Raw genomic sequence first — 14,490 nt, forward strand, 5'->3', positions numbered from 1 at the left:
TGTCCCAAAAGCTCATCATATATCATATCTAATTGGTGTCTCAATAGCAGGCCTCAAAATAGGCAATGCGTCATTACAGTTATAGCTTAGCTTTAATATAGCTTTTTATACAGCTATTTAAATTTTATTCACCGGGACCAGGAGAGACTTAGTCCAAACCAGAGCTGACGTCTAATCAATGGCTCTTTCCAAGATTTAGATTTAACTCTAAAGCCATGGCTTTGCAGACTGTGATGAGCCTGGCTGGAGCTGTAGGCTTTGTGTTGTTGCAGTTATTGATCATGATGTTTTATGCCTTGTCTCTCAAGCAGCCCTTCAGGAATGTACCTTGTTATGTAAATGTTGTGCAAATTCGACACATCTGTTTCATGTCCCAATGAGGATGTAAGTTGCTTTTAAAAGTCACAACATCAGCCGCTGCGAGTCACGCCTTGTAGCAACCATAACACAGCACAAGTCTGAAATAGAATAATTTAAGGTGATTGTCAGAACAGCATTTTGGTTATTTCTTCCTCCTAGCAAACAAAACACAGCAAAACAACACAATATGAAAACACAGTCATCAGCTTTTATGCCTGAGTGCTTAATGCTGATTAATGCATGAATATCAAACAAAACACACAACATAATAACATAAAGTACATACACATTGGCCCTTCGTCTTCTGTGACCAACAATACCAAATAAAATACAAAGTCTGTGGCTAGCAACTGTCCCACAGCACTGAAGGACAAACATACAAATTGAGACATCTAGTAGAATATACAAATGCGTACATTGTAGTAGATATAATCAAAATATGATACTACAGGTTTTCTTTCCCCAAAAAATGTTTCCCTTCATTAAAACACACACATGCACACACACACACACACACACAAAATAACATTTAGTTTTAGCAAAGACTGAATCGTGGTCCCTGTAAGCCTGAAAAGACACACCCATGTATTTATTTTCTTTTGAATATTACAGATAAATCCCGTTAAGTAAGACTTGGCAAAGTATATTACATCCCCCCTAAAAAATGCATTTACATGCAGTTAATTAGCCAGACCTGAAATAAAGATAAAAGCATATCATATATGTGGCATTCATGTGTTTTGCTATATTTAATATCTGGTGTGTTTGTATAGCTGTTATCTGATCAGGCCTCTCTTGGAAAAGAAAGTCTTGAGCTCACTGGGATTTCCTGGTAAATCCGTTCCCGATGCATTTGGCAAAAACAAGTATGTTGATACTGAACATATCAGATACACATATCAACAAAATGTTGACTGACAACCTTCTATGCCAATAGCTAAGATCATGATTTGGTTTATTAACCTTTAACCAAAACCATCCCTTGCTCTCAAACCTTAACCAAAATACTTTGTGGCCTTAATCCAACTGTCAGTAATACTCTGACTCTGGTTCTGATGTCATAGCCATACACCGCTCTCATCACCTCCTCGTGACTTATTCATTTCATAAATGTAAAAATGTATTAACTCCTCTCAGTGTAACCCAAGGATGGTTGTTGCACCACAACCTGATAGAGAGAACAATTTTTAATTTGAAGGTAATTTCTAGGATATAGCGCTTGCTTCTGGAAGATAACAGACTGTGACAGTATCCCAGTCTTCTATTCTAAATATGTGTCACCAATTCCCCATGTTAGTTTCTGGTTTCACAGTGTACATAAACCAGGAGACTTTACCGAAGATAACAGCAATGCTCGTCGTGATCCACATTCTATCTCTTTCCTTCTCTCTTATTCATACAGTAGATACACCTTGGGCTGCCCTCGCCTTTCATATCGTCTTTCTCTCACGTCTCAATTTATCTCTTACTTGCTCAACCAAATCTCCAGCTCTCCCTTCCCTCCCGCCGTCTCCCCGCTCTCCTCCCCTCCCCAATCTCTGTGGTTGTAGGAAACATGTCTCAGTCACCCCAGATACCTTCTGGATGTGCTTGCAAACATGTTGGGACCAGTCACAGTGATATATGGCTGTAATCCCACTAATGCAGCGTGACATGGCCGTCAGTTGCCATGGGAGACAAGATGATTTATATTCTGCACCTCTGTTTATGGCCGATATAAGCGATGTTAATAAAGCCCTGATCCTGTGCTTCTCATCCAAAAATAGAGAACTCCTGCCACCGATAAATGAATGAAATATTACAGACAGAAAGACTTATTCCTCTTTATATTTCTAGCGATCCCCAAAGGAGGAAAAATTTTGATTATTTATTCACTCCAAGTCATGTTCTGTACGAGGTACATATCTATAATTGATCTGTTAAGAAAAGATGCTGATTGGTCTTTTACCACTAAGTTGTCTTCCAAAAGTTGAGGATCATTCCCACTGCATTGAGCAATGAATGCTTTCCTCTTCCCCACGCGTCCCATCACTGCTTCATTCATAGATAATCTCACAGGTCATTGGTCAGTGGAGCAAAATGCATGCATTACGTCTGATGGACCCAGTGCATCAAAGTGAAAAACATTCGTACAAGGGGGATGGTATTGATTTCAGCAGGGAAAGGATTGATAAGTTGGACAAAATCAATAGATAATATACTGAGCTGCAACGAAGCAGTGTCTACAAGCAACAAGCAACATAAGCGGTGTGCTGGTTGTGTGACCTGAAGTGGTCTTACACAGTACACTCATACATTTCCACTGACTGAAAAAAACATTGCAGATTGGTTATAGAATTATATAATTTTCAAGCAATTTGTTCATAAATTGACTGGAGAAGAGGGCTGGAGTTGGATAGCATTTCAGAGAACATAAATCCAGTATTAAATCCTCTTATTAAATCCAAATCCTTCTGAATCCATTTGGGTTATATTTCCACTTTTACAGCTAAATTTGAAAATAAATGAATTCAATATTAGAAATAGATTGGCTGAGTTAAAAGAAGCACTCCAGTTTTGATCAGCAGTGTCATCAATATTCCCAAGTTACAAGCTGAGAGTGATTTAAACATCTTTAGTCATGTTTGTTTGTGTGTTTAACAGCTACTTGGGTGTGACAGAACCAGTGAGTAGTGGACACATTATTACTTCGTCACCTTTAAAGTTTATAGGGCTGACTGGTTAGCAAACTGATTTATTCATGAGAATTTCTTTTTCTTTTCTTTTCAGTTTCTTGCTGCTCAACTAAGTTGCTATTTTTTTTTTTAGCTCTGTTTTTGGCCCCAGGTTCTGGGAGCCGGTTGTGTACAGTTGGTTTTTGGAGCTTTTTCACTCAAAACAAAGTCACTGTTGTGAAGCCAAAGATGAGCTCTGTCACCTCTAATTGTTTTACAATCACATCTGCATCGTCATTATTCAAACGAGGATTCAATACAGCTGAAGTCTTCTCGATGCGATGATATTCTCATTCAATGATGCGCTTGGATACATCATCAGTGACGATTCTAGGCCTCTCAGCCTCAGACCCCCCCTCTTCCTGGTGACCCTGACTGGGAGTGATCAGTTCTTGGTGTTTGTCAAGCAGCATTTAGCCACTCTTTGTAACACTCTCATCTCGACTTTGATGGGTATGCACTGGGCACACCATCCCTGTCTGCAGCACTCTTCCACCAGTTTGCTGTATTTGGTCTTCTTGCTCTGTTGTACTCTGTTCTCTGCGGATCTACTTTGACTTCCAAGGTCTGTCCTTACTTTCCAGTCATTTACTGTTCCTGATAGGGCCTCCCTGGACTGTTTGGTGCTTGGTGGGTTCTCTCCTCCTCTAATAAAAGCCTCAGTTATTACCTTCTGAACCTGGTTGTGCCGCTTGACCTAGTGAGCCTCCACAAGTGATTTAGGGCAGCTACTGATGATATATTCCAAATTTACTATGAAAGGGTTCCACTTTCCACAACTCGTACAATGTGATCCTTCGTTCTAATACTTGTTCCCACCTTTCATGTGCCTTGATGTCACAATCCCACCACTGGGCTTTCATGCCACCCCGGTTCTCACCTTCTTCTGGACTAACTAGACGCCTCTTTTTGCCCTTGGCTTTATAGTAATGGATTGTTGGAGTGCTACCAAAACCTGCTTGGACACTTGCCACAGATCCCACTAGGGCTTTGTGGTACAACCAAGATTCCGCTTGCTCAACTGCTTCCTGTGCTCTTCACCTTCTCCCACCTTCTCAGCTCAATGCTGGCCTGGGAGACACTCAGGTCAGCAGACTTTCTGTATTGCAGCATTTCTCTCATTCAGCTCAACGTAAACTCCTCACTGAGCCTGTTAGTGGGGAGTATTTATTTGTTTTCACTGCCATAGCTTCTTGCCAATCCCAGCCATCTTCGGAATCAACCACTGATTCTACTCTCAAAGCCCTCCAGGATGGACAGTTTGAACTCATACACCAACAAGACCCTCGATATGATGCCATGTCGGTCTATCCAGGTTTTGAATTTCTCCAAAAGGCACGATTTATCCACAGCTGTCAATCATCCTTCCTGTTCTTTGTGAAGTCATACATCGATGTAATGATTCCCTGTACGTTTACCACTATCAGAAAGCCAATATCATGTTGCGTTATGCGTTATGCGTTTGCCTTATGAATTCTTGAGAATATCTCCTAAAGAAACGATGATGCCCCATTCTTATTCAACAGAGTGGTTTGGACTGGCCTATTATAGAAAATAAATATAATGAAGCACGGTAATGATTTTTGACAAGCTTAGCTGAAAACCTGCCTATTCCCAAGATGGTCCTCTCTCAGGTTCTTTTTGAAAATTTGTTTTGGTTTTGAGTTGATTTTACATCAAATGGGAAATTCATACTTTGACCTTTTGGCAAATAACTTGCAGCTACAGTCAACATAAATTGCTGCTGCCAGTGCTTGTTTGAGATTTTTAATTTCCAAAAAGAGCCTAAAAGAACTGAATGTTTGGCCTATTGCTTATATGAAGAGACAAGAGAGGGGAGATTTAATGAAATATTGTTTGGAGATTTGAGAATCCAGGTTTTTATTTACCTACCTGCAATTAATTCTTGAACAGAAAAAAATGTGTATTACGCTTTTAATTGTGTAGTTGGAGCGAACCCTCAATAAGAAATAGGACATTTTCAGACCTGATGGGGTTCATCCAAGCTCAAGTAGATCCACAAACTTACGTCATGCTATTAGGATGGCTAAGCCAAACTTGGCTCTGCAGAAAAGCATGAAGGACACTGTGGAGAGACAAATGGCCTGCAGCTGTCCCACCTGAAGCTCTGCTCGACATCACCGAAGGTCTCCAAAGGATGTCTTTATCCCAGTCAGGAGTCCAGCAACCACCATCTCCCACATAGCACAGGGCACCCCCCTCTCCTCGGTCATCTGTCCTGGCAGCGCAGGGCACAGGAGAATGTACAGGATGTTCAGGGAGCAGCAGCAGAGTTCAAAACAAAGGTTACATGCCATGATCTGTTCAGGGTCCCCGCTATAGTAGTGTTAGTACTGATAGCTGTTCTGAGAAGAAGCTAGGGCCCAGTACGATTCATGTGTTAGAGAGTAAAAGAGAGAATTGAATACATTCAACTTATGGTGTGAATCCATCTCATCTGTTAACTACACCATATGAAGCTCAGAATGCCACAGAGGTTTCTGTCATCTCTACAAAGCCAGCTTTACTTCATATTAGAGCTCTTTTCCAACAAATCACTGCTAGTTGATGACATAATAATTTCCCACAATTTAGATTTTCTTTTTCTGTGAGAAATATAGTTAACAGAAGCCACAAGTGCTGCTTTTCTTAACGTAGCAGCTCTCCCAAATTTTAGTTTTATGAACAAGTGTGGAAATGGCAGGAAGGGAGGAGGAGAAGCTGCCTTATTTAAAGGTACATTCCACAGTAAAGAGGTTTTACTTGGTGATTTTAGTTCTTTTGAATACCTCAGTTTTATTTTAAAGAGTGCTCCAATCAATTTTTCATCATTTACAGACCTCAGAGATAGTGTGCAAATTTTATTGATAAGTTTGCTGATTTACTGTCCGGCATTTCCGTAGATTTTAACTACTTTGTCTTAGCTAGGGACTTTAACATTCACATGGATAATAAGGCCAAAGGTCTTTCTTCGGTATTAGACACATAATGGTCCAACATGTTTATGAGTCGACATGCATTCAAGGCCACATTCTGGACTTGGTTATTTCTGAAGGTGTTGACCTTTCTTTTTCTGTTGTAACTGATCTGGCCTTGTCTGACCATTTCTGTGTTTTGTTTGATTTATTGCTTACCCAGTGTTCAATCCCTCCCCTTGGATAATTTCAACTGAAAAATCTTGAATGTAATGGATGCTGTTGCATCAGCCAAAATCAAGAAGACTGTAACAAACCTGAAAAGAGAATGCAGGAAAACTGAGTGCAAGTGGAGGAAAACTAAACTTTAAATTCACTATGAGCTGTCCAAACAGAGAGTAACTATAACAACCGGATACATTTATCTGACATGATTAATAAGAGCTTTAACAATTCTCAAACTCTGTTTGATAAACTTACAAACCATCCAAAACAGATAAGCACAGAACATTAAGCTCAGTAGATATTGATCTCCTACTAGTGATGGGAATCCCGGTTTTGTTTCAAGTGGTTGTTCTTTTGGCACAGCTCACTAAGCATGGCTCTTTCGGCTCTCAAGTGGCTCCTCAGATTTTTTTGTTGCTTAAATTTATTTATTAAATTAAATAATGTAAATAATGTAAACTCATAAGTAAAATAAATTATGAATTGTAAAAAGCATTCTTTATATCAAATGTTCATTATTCATATAGGTTATTTTACTCAACATGGAGCTGAGTGCTACAAAAGGTCTGATCTGATTGTACACTTATTTATTCATCAACTTTTAAGTATTTAATGTGAAACAATAATAAATACAAAAATAAAACATTATCAATAAATGAAAAGGTGTATAAAAGTATAGAAAATTATAACAAAATATAAATAAAAATGTGTAAAACAAAAAAACAGGTTCAGCTAGTCTTTAGAGAGATTGGCATTGAGAAAGGCCTGCTTGTGCTGCTTGTGTTCCTTCTCTCTGTAATTATTTTCAGATTCACAAATTTTAGAAGGGGATCACAAAGCCCACTCATTTTCAATTTCCACCTGTTTCCAGTGTCTTTATGTGGGTGTACTAGTGACCATTCTCTCTCTGTGCTGTGTGTAGCAAGGCAGGATTCAGTTCCTTTCATTCATGAATGAAAGGAACTGACCGACCGATAGTGATGACCGACACATCACTATCTCTTACAAATAATAAGCAGCTCTCTGATATCAGGCATTTTTCCCAACTCACTAAAGATAGCTGCCATTGAGCCAATCTGAAAACTGGGGACTGTAGATGCCTCTGTAATGAACAACTATAGACCTGTTTCAAACCTCTCTTTTATAACCAGCAGTGAGAAAGTTGCATTTAATCAGCTCAATTTTTTGGGGGATTTTCTGGACCTTAACTGGTTCAGATCTTATTTACTGTTGAAGCCTGGAGTTATTTTGTTGCAGTCGGCAGCTGTGAATCTGAATGAGTTGCTATAATTTGTGGAGTACCCCAGGGGTAGGTTCTTGGACCCCTTCTGTTCAATCTGTATACGCTCCCTATGGGTCAAATTATACAGACCTTTGATATCAATTACCACAGTTATGCAGATGACATACAGCTGTCTCTGTCACAGACGACACTGACGAATGGAGGCCATTCAACTCTCTCTGTCATTGTCTGGCTCTAATAAACAACTGGATAAGCCAGAATTTTCTTCAATTAAATGAGGGTAAATATGAGATTATTCAGCTTGGTAACAAAGAGAAAAGGTTTAGCACTGGCAAGGATCGAGCTATTAAGTCTTGATCCTTAAAAAACCACTGAGCAAGTTACTTGACTCAGGTCTAACTTTCAACAGCCACATCAGGACAGCTTTTTAAGAAACTCAAAACATCAACACAATTAAAACTTTTGTACCCCCCCCAAAAAAACAGGAGACGCTCATCCACGCATTCATCTCCAGTAGACTCGATTACTGTAATGGATCTTCTGACTGAACCCCCCACAAAAGGAGCATTAAACAGTTGCAGCTTATCCAGAACGCTGCTGCTAGAGTTTTAACAAGAGCAAAGAGATCAGAGCAAATTACACAAGTTTCAAAATCTTTACACTGGCTCCCAGTCAGTGTTGGAATAATATGATTTCAGCTGCTGCAAAAATGGACAGAAAATACAAGATTTATCATTTCTCATTTCTTTGCAAGGGCAGGAGCCTTGTTGGTAACCTGTGTGTGTATTTGATACAATCATCAAAATGTTATGGGATGTGAATTTCTCAGGTTTGAGGGCATTCAAAAGTTACTGCATTGCTGCCACAGGTATTCAGTACAAGCTGTGTAAGCGTGATGACTGGAAATACAACCGTTTGTTCTGAATGTTACCAAAATGCCTCATTGTTCTTCAACAGAGTGGTCTGGACTGAAAGCTAAATAACTTCGCTGAATAACGAGCCAAGATGAAAGGAAACACACTGAAACTGTCATAAAAGTGTCAGCTTTATGTCATACTGTGGGTGTCAATTTCCTGAGCACCAGATGCATGCAGATAATTTTTCACGAGAAAAATCTGCTCTGCCATGTGATATGAACCAAGATATTGTACAGGCAGCGCAGAGGAATTGTATGTTAAATGTCTTCTTCGGTGTCACATTTAACTTGATTGTGATTTCTCCTTTTAACTATTTTAAACTAATTTAACTTGTTCCAACAGCAACCACTTATTAATAAACAAGAAACAGGGAGACAAGAGTAACCATCGTCATGCTGTTGTGATTTTATGTCTCATGAGGTTAAAGCCCACATCTGTATGAGGTGCTTCTTTAATACCTGCAATATGCCGTTGCAAATGTACAATATATTCTGATTTGTGATCTGAATAGTCTGACTCTAAAAATGTGGCTATATAATTCTTTGGCTATATCATCCAGCCAAATATAAATGTTCTACTTTCATTGTATCATCTGACTGAACCAGAACAAATCAATTAAAATGTTAATATTTAGATGCAGCTTTGACTCAACAGCTTTTTTTCTCTGACCAGAGACTGTTGTTGTGTCTGGAGTCTCGGCTGCGACAACAGTTTAATTATTCTTAATTATGCATAACTGGCGCCCCGACTATTCTCAAAGAGAGAGATTAAACAAGTGAAAAATTAGAGAATGTTTTCCTCTTTGTGAGAGGTTGATGCTCTTGAATGAAGAGCTTTGGTGGTTTTTTGCTGTTTCACAGCTTGTCCCTTCTTTGATCACTGGATGCTCTCTGTGATCAAGGCAGATACTCTGCTAATTAGTATAAAAGTGAATAAATACAGATTCTCGAAAAATCATTCCAATGAGGCTGGGCCAGTGGGAGTCATGAATACTGAATAAATATGTATATATATTAGACCTAATAAATAGCATTGAAATGTCAAAAATGATTTGAACTGTGTTATTCTGCATTTTATCATCTGAATTTTGGAATTTTCAACACTGAGGCTAAACTAAATTTATGAAAATATAGATTTTTTTTATAGTCAGAACCTTCTCTGTGGCCTCCTTCATTTTATTTTCTGATAGCACACAGTTGGGCAGAACAGATCAGTATCTCAGCCAGTTGCGAGGGCAGCGGAGACAATACTTAATGTGAGACACAACCATGAAACTTGACAAAGACTTTCAGTATTTAACATGGCAGTAAACATGCATGGGATGTATTAATTGGCCTCACGGGTCACTACCACACTGTAGCTCTCACCTCGTGAACCACATTATTATGAAACCCATCCGTTGTTGCACGTTCCTGTTGACGTGCTTGTTGTCTCAAATTTTTGACTCCAAGTTACTGTCCTATGGTTGTGTTGCTATGGTAATGTAAACTTCTGAAGGGGACTTTTTGTAGTTTCCAATACTAAAGGAGCTTAAACGAGCCCCAAGAGAAAAAGCTGGAGGTGTCTGTGTGCAAGTGATATGAAAATACTCTTGTTTCGTGTGCTGTATTTTCGAGTGTGTAATCAGCCTCTACTTTTATCTACCGCTGAAAGCCTCAGCCTGTCTTCTGCTATATCACTATATCTGAGTAGATTCTACCTTAATGTTACTGGTTCCTGTGTTTGTTCCATGCGGGCTGAGCTGCAGATCAGCCTCCACTTTGATCTAACATCGGAGACTTTGCTTGCTTCTCCCTCTTGTCATCTAATATGATATTAATATTTATTAAATATTCTTCCTGATCTTCCAGTAAAGTAAACAAGAATGAAATGTATGGCCACCCTTTGATCAGGAACTGAAGACAACAATCTGCCCTACAATATAGAGGAGTAAATATTGCATTAATATACTGTTAGCATTTACAGGTGTGGTGGGGAAATACCCTGTGCTATGCTTCAATCTGGCACCAAGCGCCGCATCACTTTGAATAACTGTGTCTTTGTGTGTGTGTTGATGCAGGCATGGTGAACTACAGCGAGGTCTCTGGCTATCCCCTCGTTCATCACTGGAGTCTTCGCTCTGTGTTGTACCACGTCAAACTCAATCAGTGGGTCCTCTCTCAAGGTAAATCAGCCTGCGCTTTCCATAATTAATTATATATGTAATTTGTTATTGCTGATTGTTTATTAATGGTAAAAGGAGACCATGCTCTGGTCTTTGTGGTATAAACTCTGGAGAAAAACAACACTGGCTATCAAATATTTATAACATTGTAATTAATGTGACACTTCAAGGTTCACAGCTCATCATAAAAGCATGGGGTACTTTATTTACTTTTCATTTTTGATAAACTATGCAGGCAGGCTGCCATCTTTTGATCAGATTGGCAGCCATTCAAGTCACCATAGTGACATCTTTAGTTGTTTTTAATTGCTAAACTTCCTTTAAATTCACAATTCACACGCTCAACTGTTGAAGTCAGCAAAGTATAACAGCAGAACCTGGGCACCTCCCCACTTATCTGATTATGACCATAAAATTCTCAAACACATGAAGACTGTCACCACACAATGCTTTTCCAACAATTTACTAAATGTAATGCTAAAAGGTTCAAGTTGGCTCCATTATATCAATTTGAGCTCTTGTTTGTGCACTCAACTATGGCCTGATTGCAGAGTTGTTGCTTGGCTGTTTTGCTGAGACAGAACCCTCAAAAGCTACGGGTGGATGGCTATAAATCTCTCTTTAGTTGCAAATTAGCAAAATGTCATTTCAAAAGGGCAAAAGCAAAATGGGTTTCTCAACAAACACATGAACACAGAGGAGCACAGTGTCCACTGACCTACTGGCATGGCTACCACCATAACCCCGACTTTTACCACGTTGGTAAAAAGAACATCAGTCCATCCGATAAGTGCTTTATTCAGAGCACAGTGTCACTGCTTCGTTATTAAATCGGTTCCATTTGTATATTGAGTGAAAACCAAAATCAATGAAAGTTTATTGGCACTTTCTCACAAGTGTCTCACACACACTCATACACACACACACACACGTCATGGTTGATGCTTGTTGTGGAAGTACACTTGCTGGGTGGCTGAATTAAGAGGGGTATACTACGAAGGAATCTCAACAGAGCTGGGCTTTTTTTGGGTGAGCTGGCTCGACAAAGCCGAAAGCTCCAACCAGCGATAACGAGTATCACAGTGGTGGATGTGAACTTGATTTGTCGACCCAGGCTTGCCTCAGCAGGCTCTGTGCTGATTACGTGCCGCATATTTATATATTAAGAGGAGCAGATTATGATAATGGAGAGCTATGAAGAGTTCAGACTGATAAGAACAGCTAAAAGCAACACTATTTCTACAAACAAGGCACGAGTGGAAGCCTGACAAAAAATTTCAGATCCTGTAAGGTAATATAATGCGTAATAGCCAATATAATGTAACATGTCATTATATAACTTTAATTCCCTCCCTGACATTGTCTCACAATAAAGGATACATGGAAATCACTTCGATCAGTGCCAAATCAAAGTGAAATTCATTTGATTTGTCTTATTTGTGATAAAGTCAAAGCAACTTTCTAACTAGTGTTCTATTATTTGTAGTGCCAGCAGAGCAAAACGTTCTTGGCAGCAAATCTGCACCAAGCACAAGAATATCATCCAAAGTGTTATGTATTAATCACTCTTTTAGTTTTTGTTCGCAGCGTAAGTTACCCCAGTGATATAGTCAGCTTAAAAGAGAGCCACCTTTGTGACATGGGAAAGCCTGGCTTTAGGCTCAACATAGCTCGCTAAGGCCCTGATCTCACTTCGTAGTATACCCCTATGGTCTCAAACGCTGTCATAACAAAATGTTCAGGACATTTTTAATTTCCTGAAATCAAAATGACTGCTCGCGTCAGTCTAATCATAAAGTCTCGCCTTGTGTTAAACAGTGCTAATGCTACGAGAGATGAATCTGAATTAGTCATCAAATCAATTTCTTCACCTATCTATCTTCAGATATGTAATTTATTTACTAAATGTACCCATCGTGGTTCTCACAGTACGGTGTCAAAACACCTGAATACAAGCAATGACATCTCCACCATTTAAAATGTTCTAGCTGAGCCGACCCAGACAGGGTTAAATGAATGTGTGATTTCCATGACAAAACATTTGGTTATTAAAGTGATATTTCAAAACCATACACATCAACCTCACAGTGGTGACAGAGTGGAGGAATCACCAAAATCATTAAGACTCATCATCTGCAGTTCCATCACAATCCATCCATTTTACAGCAAGAAAATTAGAACCGGTTGGTGACACTCTTGGAAGAGACAGGAGATCGTTAAGGCTACGTGGATTCATCCTCTCAGCATCACCACCTTTAATCTTCATCATCTTTGCACCACTGTTCATGACAATAAATTCAATTGTCCAGACAACGCAATAGCACTGTCACATACAACAATACAATACAACATTCAATGTTTACTCCCCAGAAGGAGCTGCATGGCTCACTGTTTTCACGTAAAAGCTGATAGCTGAAGTTGCCTTTTTTTTTTTTTTTCCTGCTTGCGTAAAAACAAATTAATCCTGAATGCACCAGAGCGTGCACCATTTTTACAGTTAAAAAAGTGGAAGTCACATGCAAATATTATGACAGATATCCAGGCAGATGCATAAGGAAAGTTTGATGGATAGATAGAATTGAGGTCAGCCCACAGAAATATGTATCTCATTTTATTTCCCTTGTCTTTTTCTCTGTCTCTGTGATAGGCTGTCATACATTACAAAGCTTTGTATCCACAGCAAGACCAAGCCGTTCTGACAGCGCCTGCCATGGAAACTTCACAGAATAAGATAACTGTGGATAGGTATTTAGTCAAGCAGTGCTTCTTCTGAAGGCTGCTCCTGGCTGCTGACACATCAGGGATTACACTGAATATTCCCTGGTGTGTTTCAAGCCACACAATGTATTATTGTATATAAATATGTCCTTGTTTCTGTTCATTTGCCTCACTGAATACTTTCTGCTGGTTGGGTTTGAAGTAAAATTTGAAGTATGTATCCACTCATTCTCCCCTGCTGTATTGCTATTACTATTATCGTTAAATGTATAGCATTGCTCGCAATACTAGCCTCCGTTCTGATAAGCACAGCCACCCCCTACTCTATTTACAACTAAATTAAAGCATTGCCAGTGGTGCTGCTGTGGTTTTGAAAGTGGCTGCCACATTCAAAGGATACTGAGGATACATTTTCAAATTTTTTTATTCGCTCTGATACAATTTGGCAGCCTCTGTGTTGTTGTTCTGTCTTTTCCTTCCTACTTCCCACTTTAGCTCATAATTTTTCAACAGCAGATGGGTGAGGCTACTGATTTTTACATCTGATAGTGAAGCCCCCATCGCTCATCTCTGTCTCTCACTTCAGTGGCCTGCTAATTTAATTTTAGACAAGTAAGAGCAAACTGAGCATGAGTGCTGAGATATTAATACTGCTTCTTCTGGAAATAATAATGATGAACTGCTGGTGCATTTTTGCTTTCCCGTATTTGCCAAGAGAGAATCCCAGTGACCACTCGGTCATTTTGTCACAGTGTGTGCATACAACAAACATGCTTCCCCGTGCAGTCAGTTAATTCATTGAAACTAAATCATCCTCTGCTTGTTTCCAATGTGTCGTTATAACCCCCAAAAAGCACTGTCTTCAGAATTATTCGCATTAGTTTGATGAAATCCTTTTTATCCTGCCATTGTGGGTAAAGAGCTGTCATTTCAGCTTAGTTCCCTCCCTAGGACACAGAATCCCTCAGGGAGATTCGCCGCCTGAATTAGCTGTGAAAAGAATCTTTAACCCTGAGATTTTTACTGCCACTTATCACAGTATAAACCAAGATGGAAAAGACTAATCTTCCGCCTTTGTGTCTTGCTGAAACACAGCGAAGGATTGTGTTGTCATATCTACTCAAGTGGCCTGCCTCGCAATGGTAACTGTTTAAAAACTCGGCAGGCTCACTTGTTTTGATAACCTGATCCCCATCAGTTGTTTTGACAGGAAGTTCATTCACAGGAAGTTTAC

General features: G+C 39.4%; 1 protein-coding gene across 1 annotated transcript in view; it reads left to right on the top strand.

Moving 5' to 3' along the window:
- astn1 (astrotactin 1) overlaps positions 1-14,490 on the top strand; it is a 402,459-nt gene that overhangs the window by 228,225 nt on the left and 159,744 nt on the right. Inside the window, exon 17 of the mRNA XM_029524898.1 lies at positions 10,434-10,538. Coding sequence (XP_029380758.1) covers positions 10,434-10,538 — 105 coding nt within the window. The remainder of the gene's footprint in view (positions 1-10,433; positions 10,539-14,490) is intronic.

Source organism: Echeneis naucrates, chromosome 17 (genome assembly GCF_900963305.1).
Source record: "Echeneis naucrates chromosome 17, fEcheNa1.1, whole genome shotgun sequence".
NCBI lineage: Eukaryota > Metazoa > Chordata > Actinopteri > Carangiformes > Echeneidae > Echeneis > Echeneis naucrates.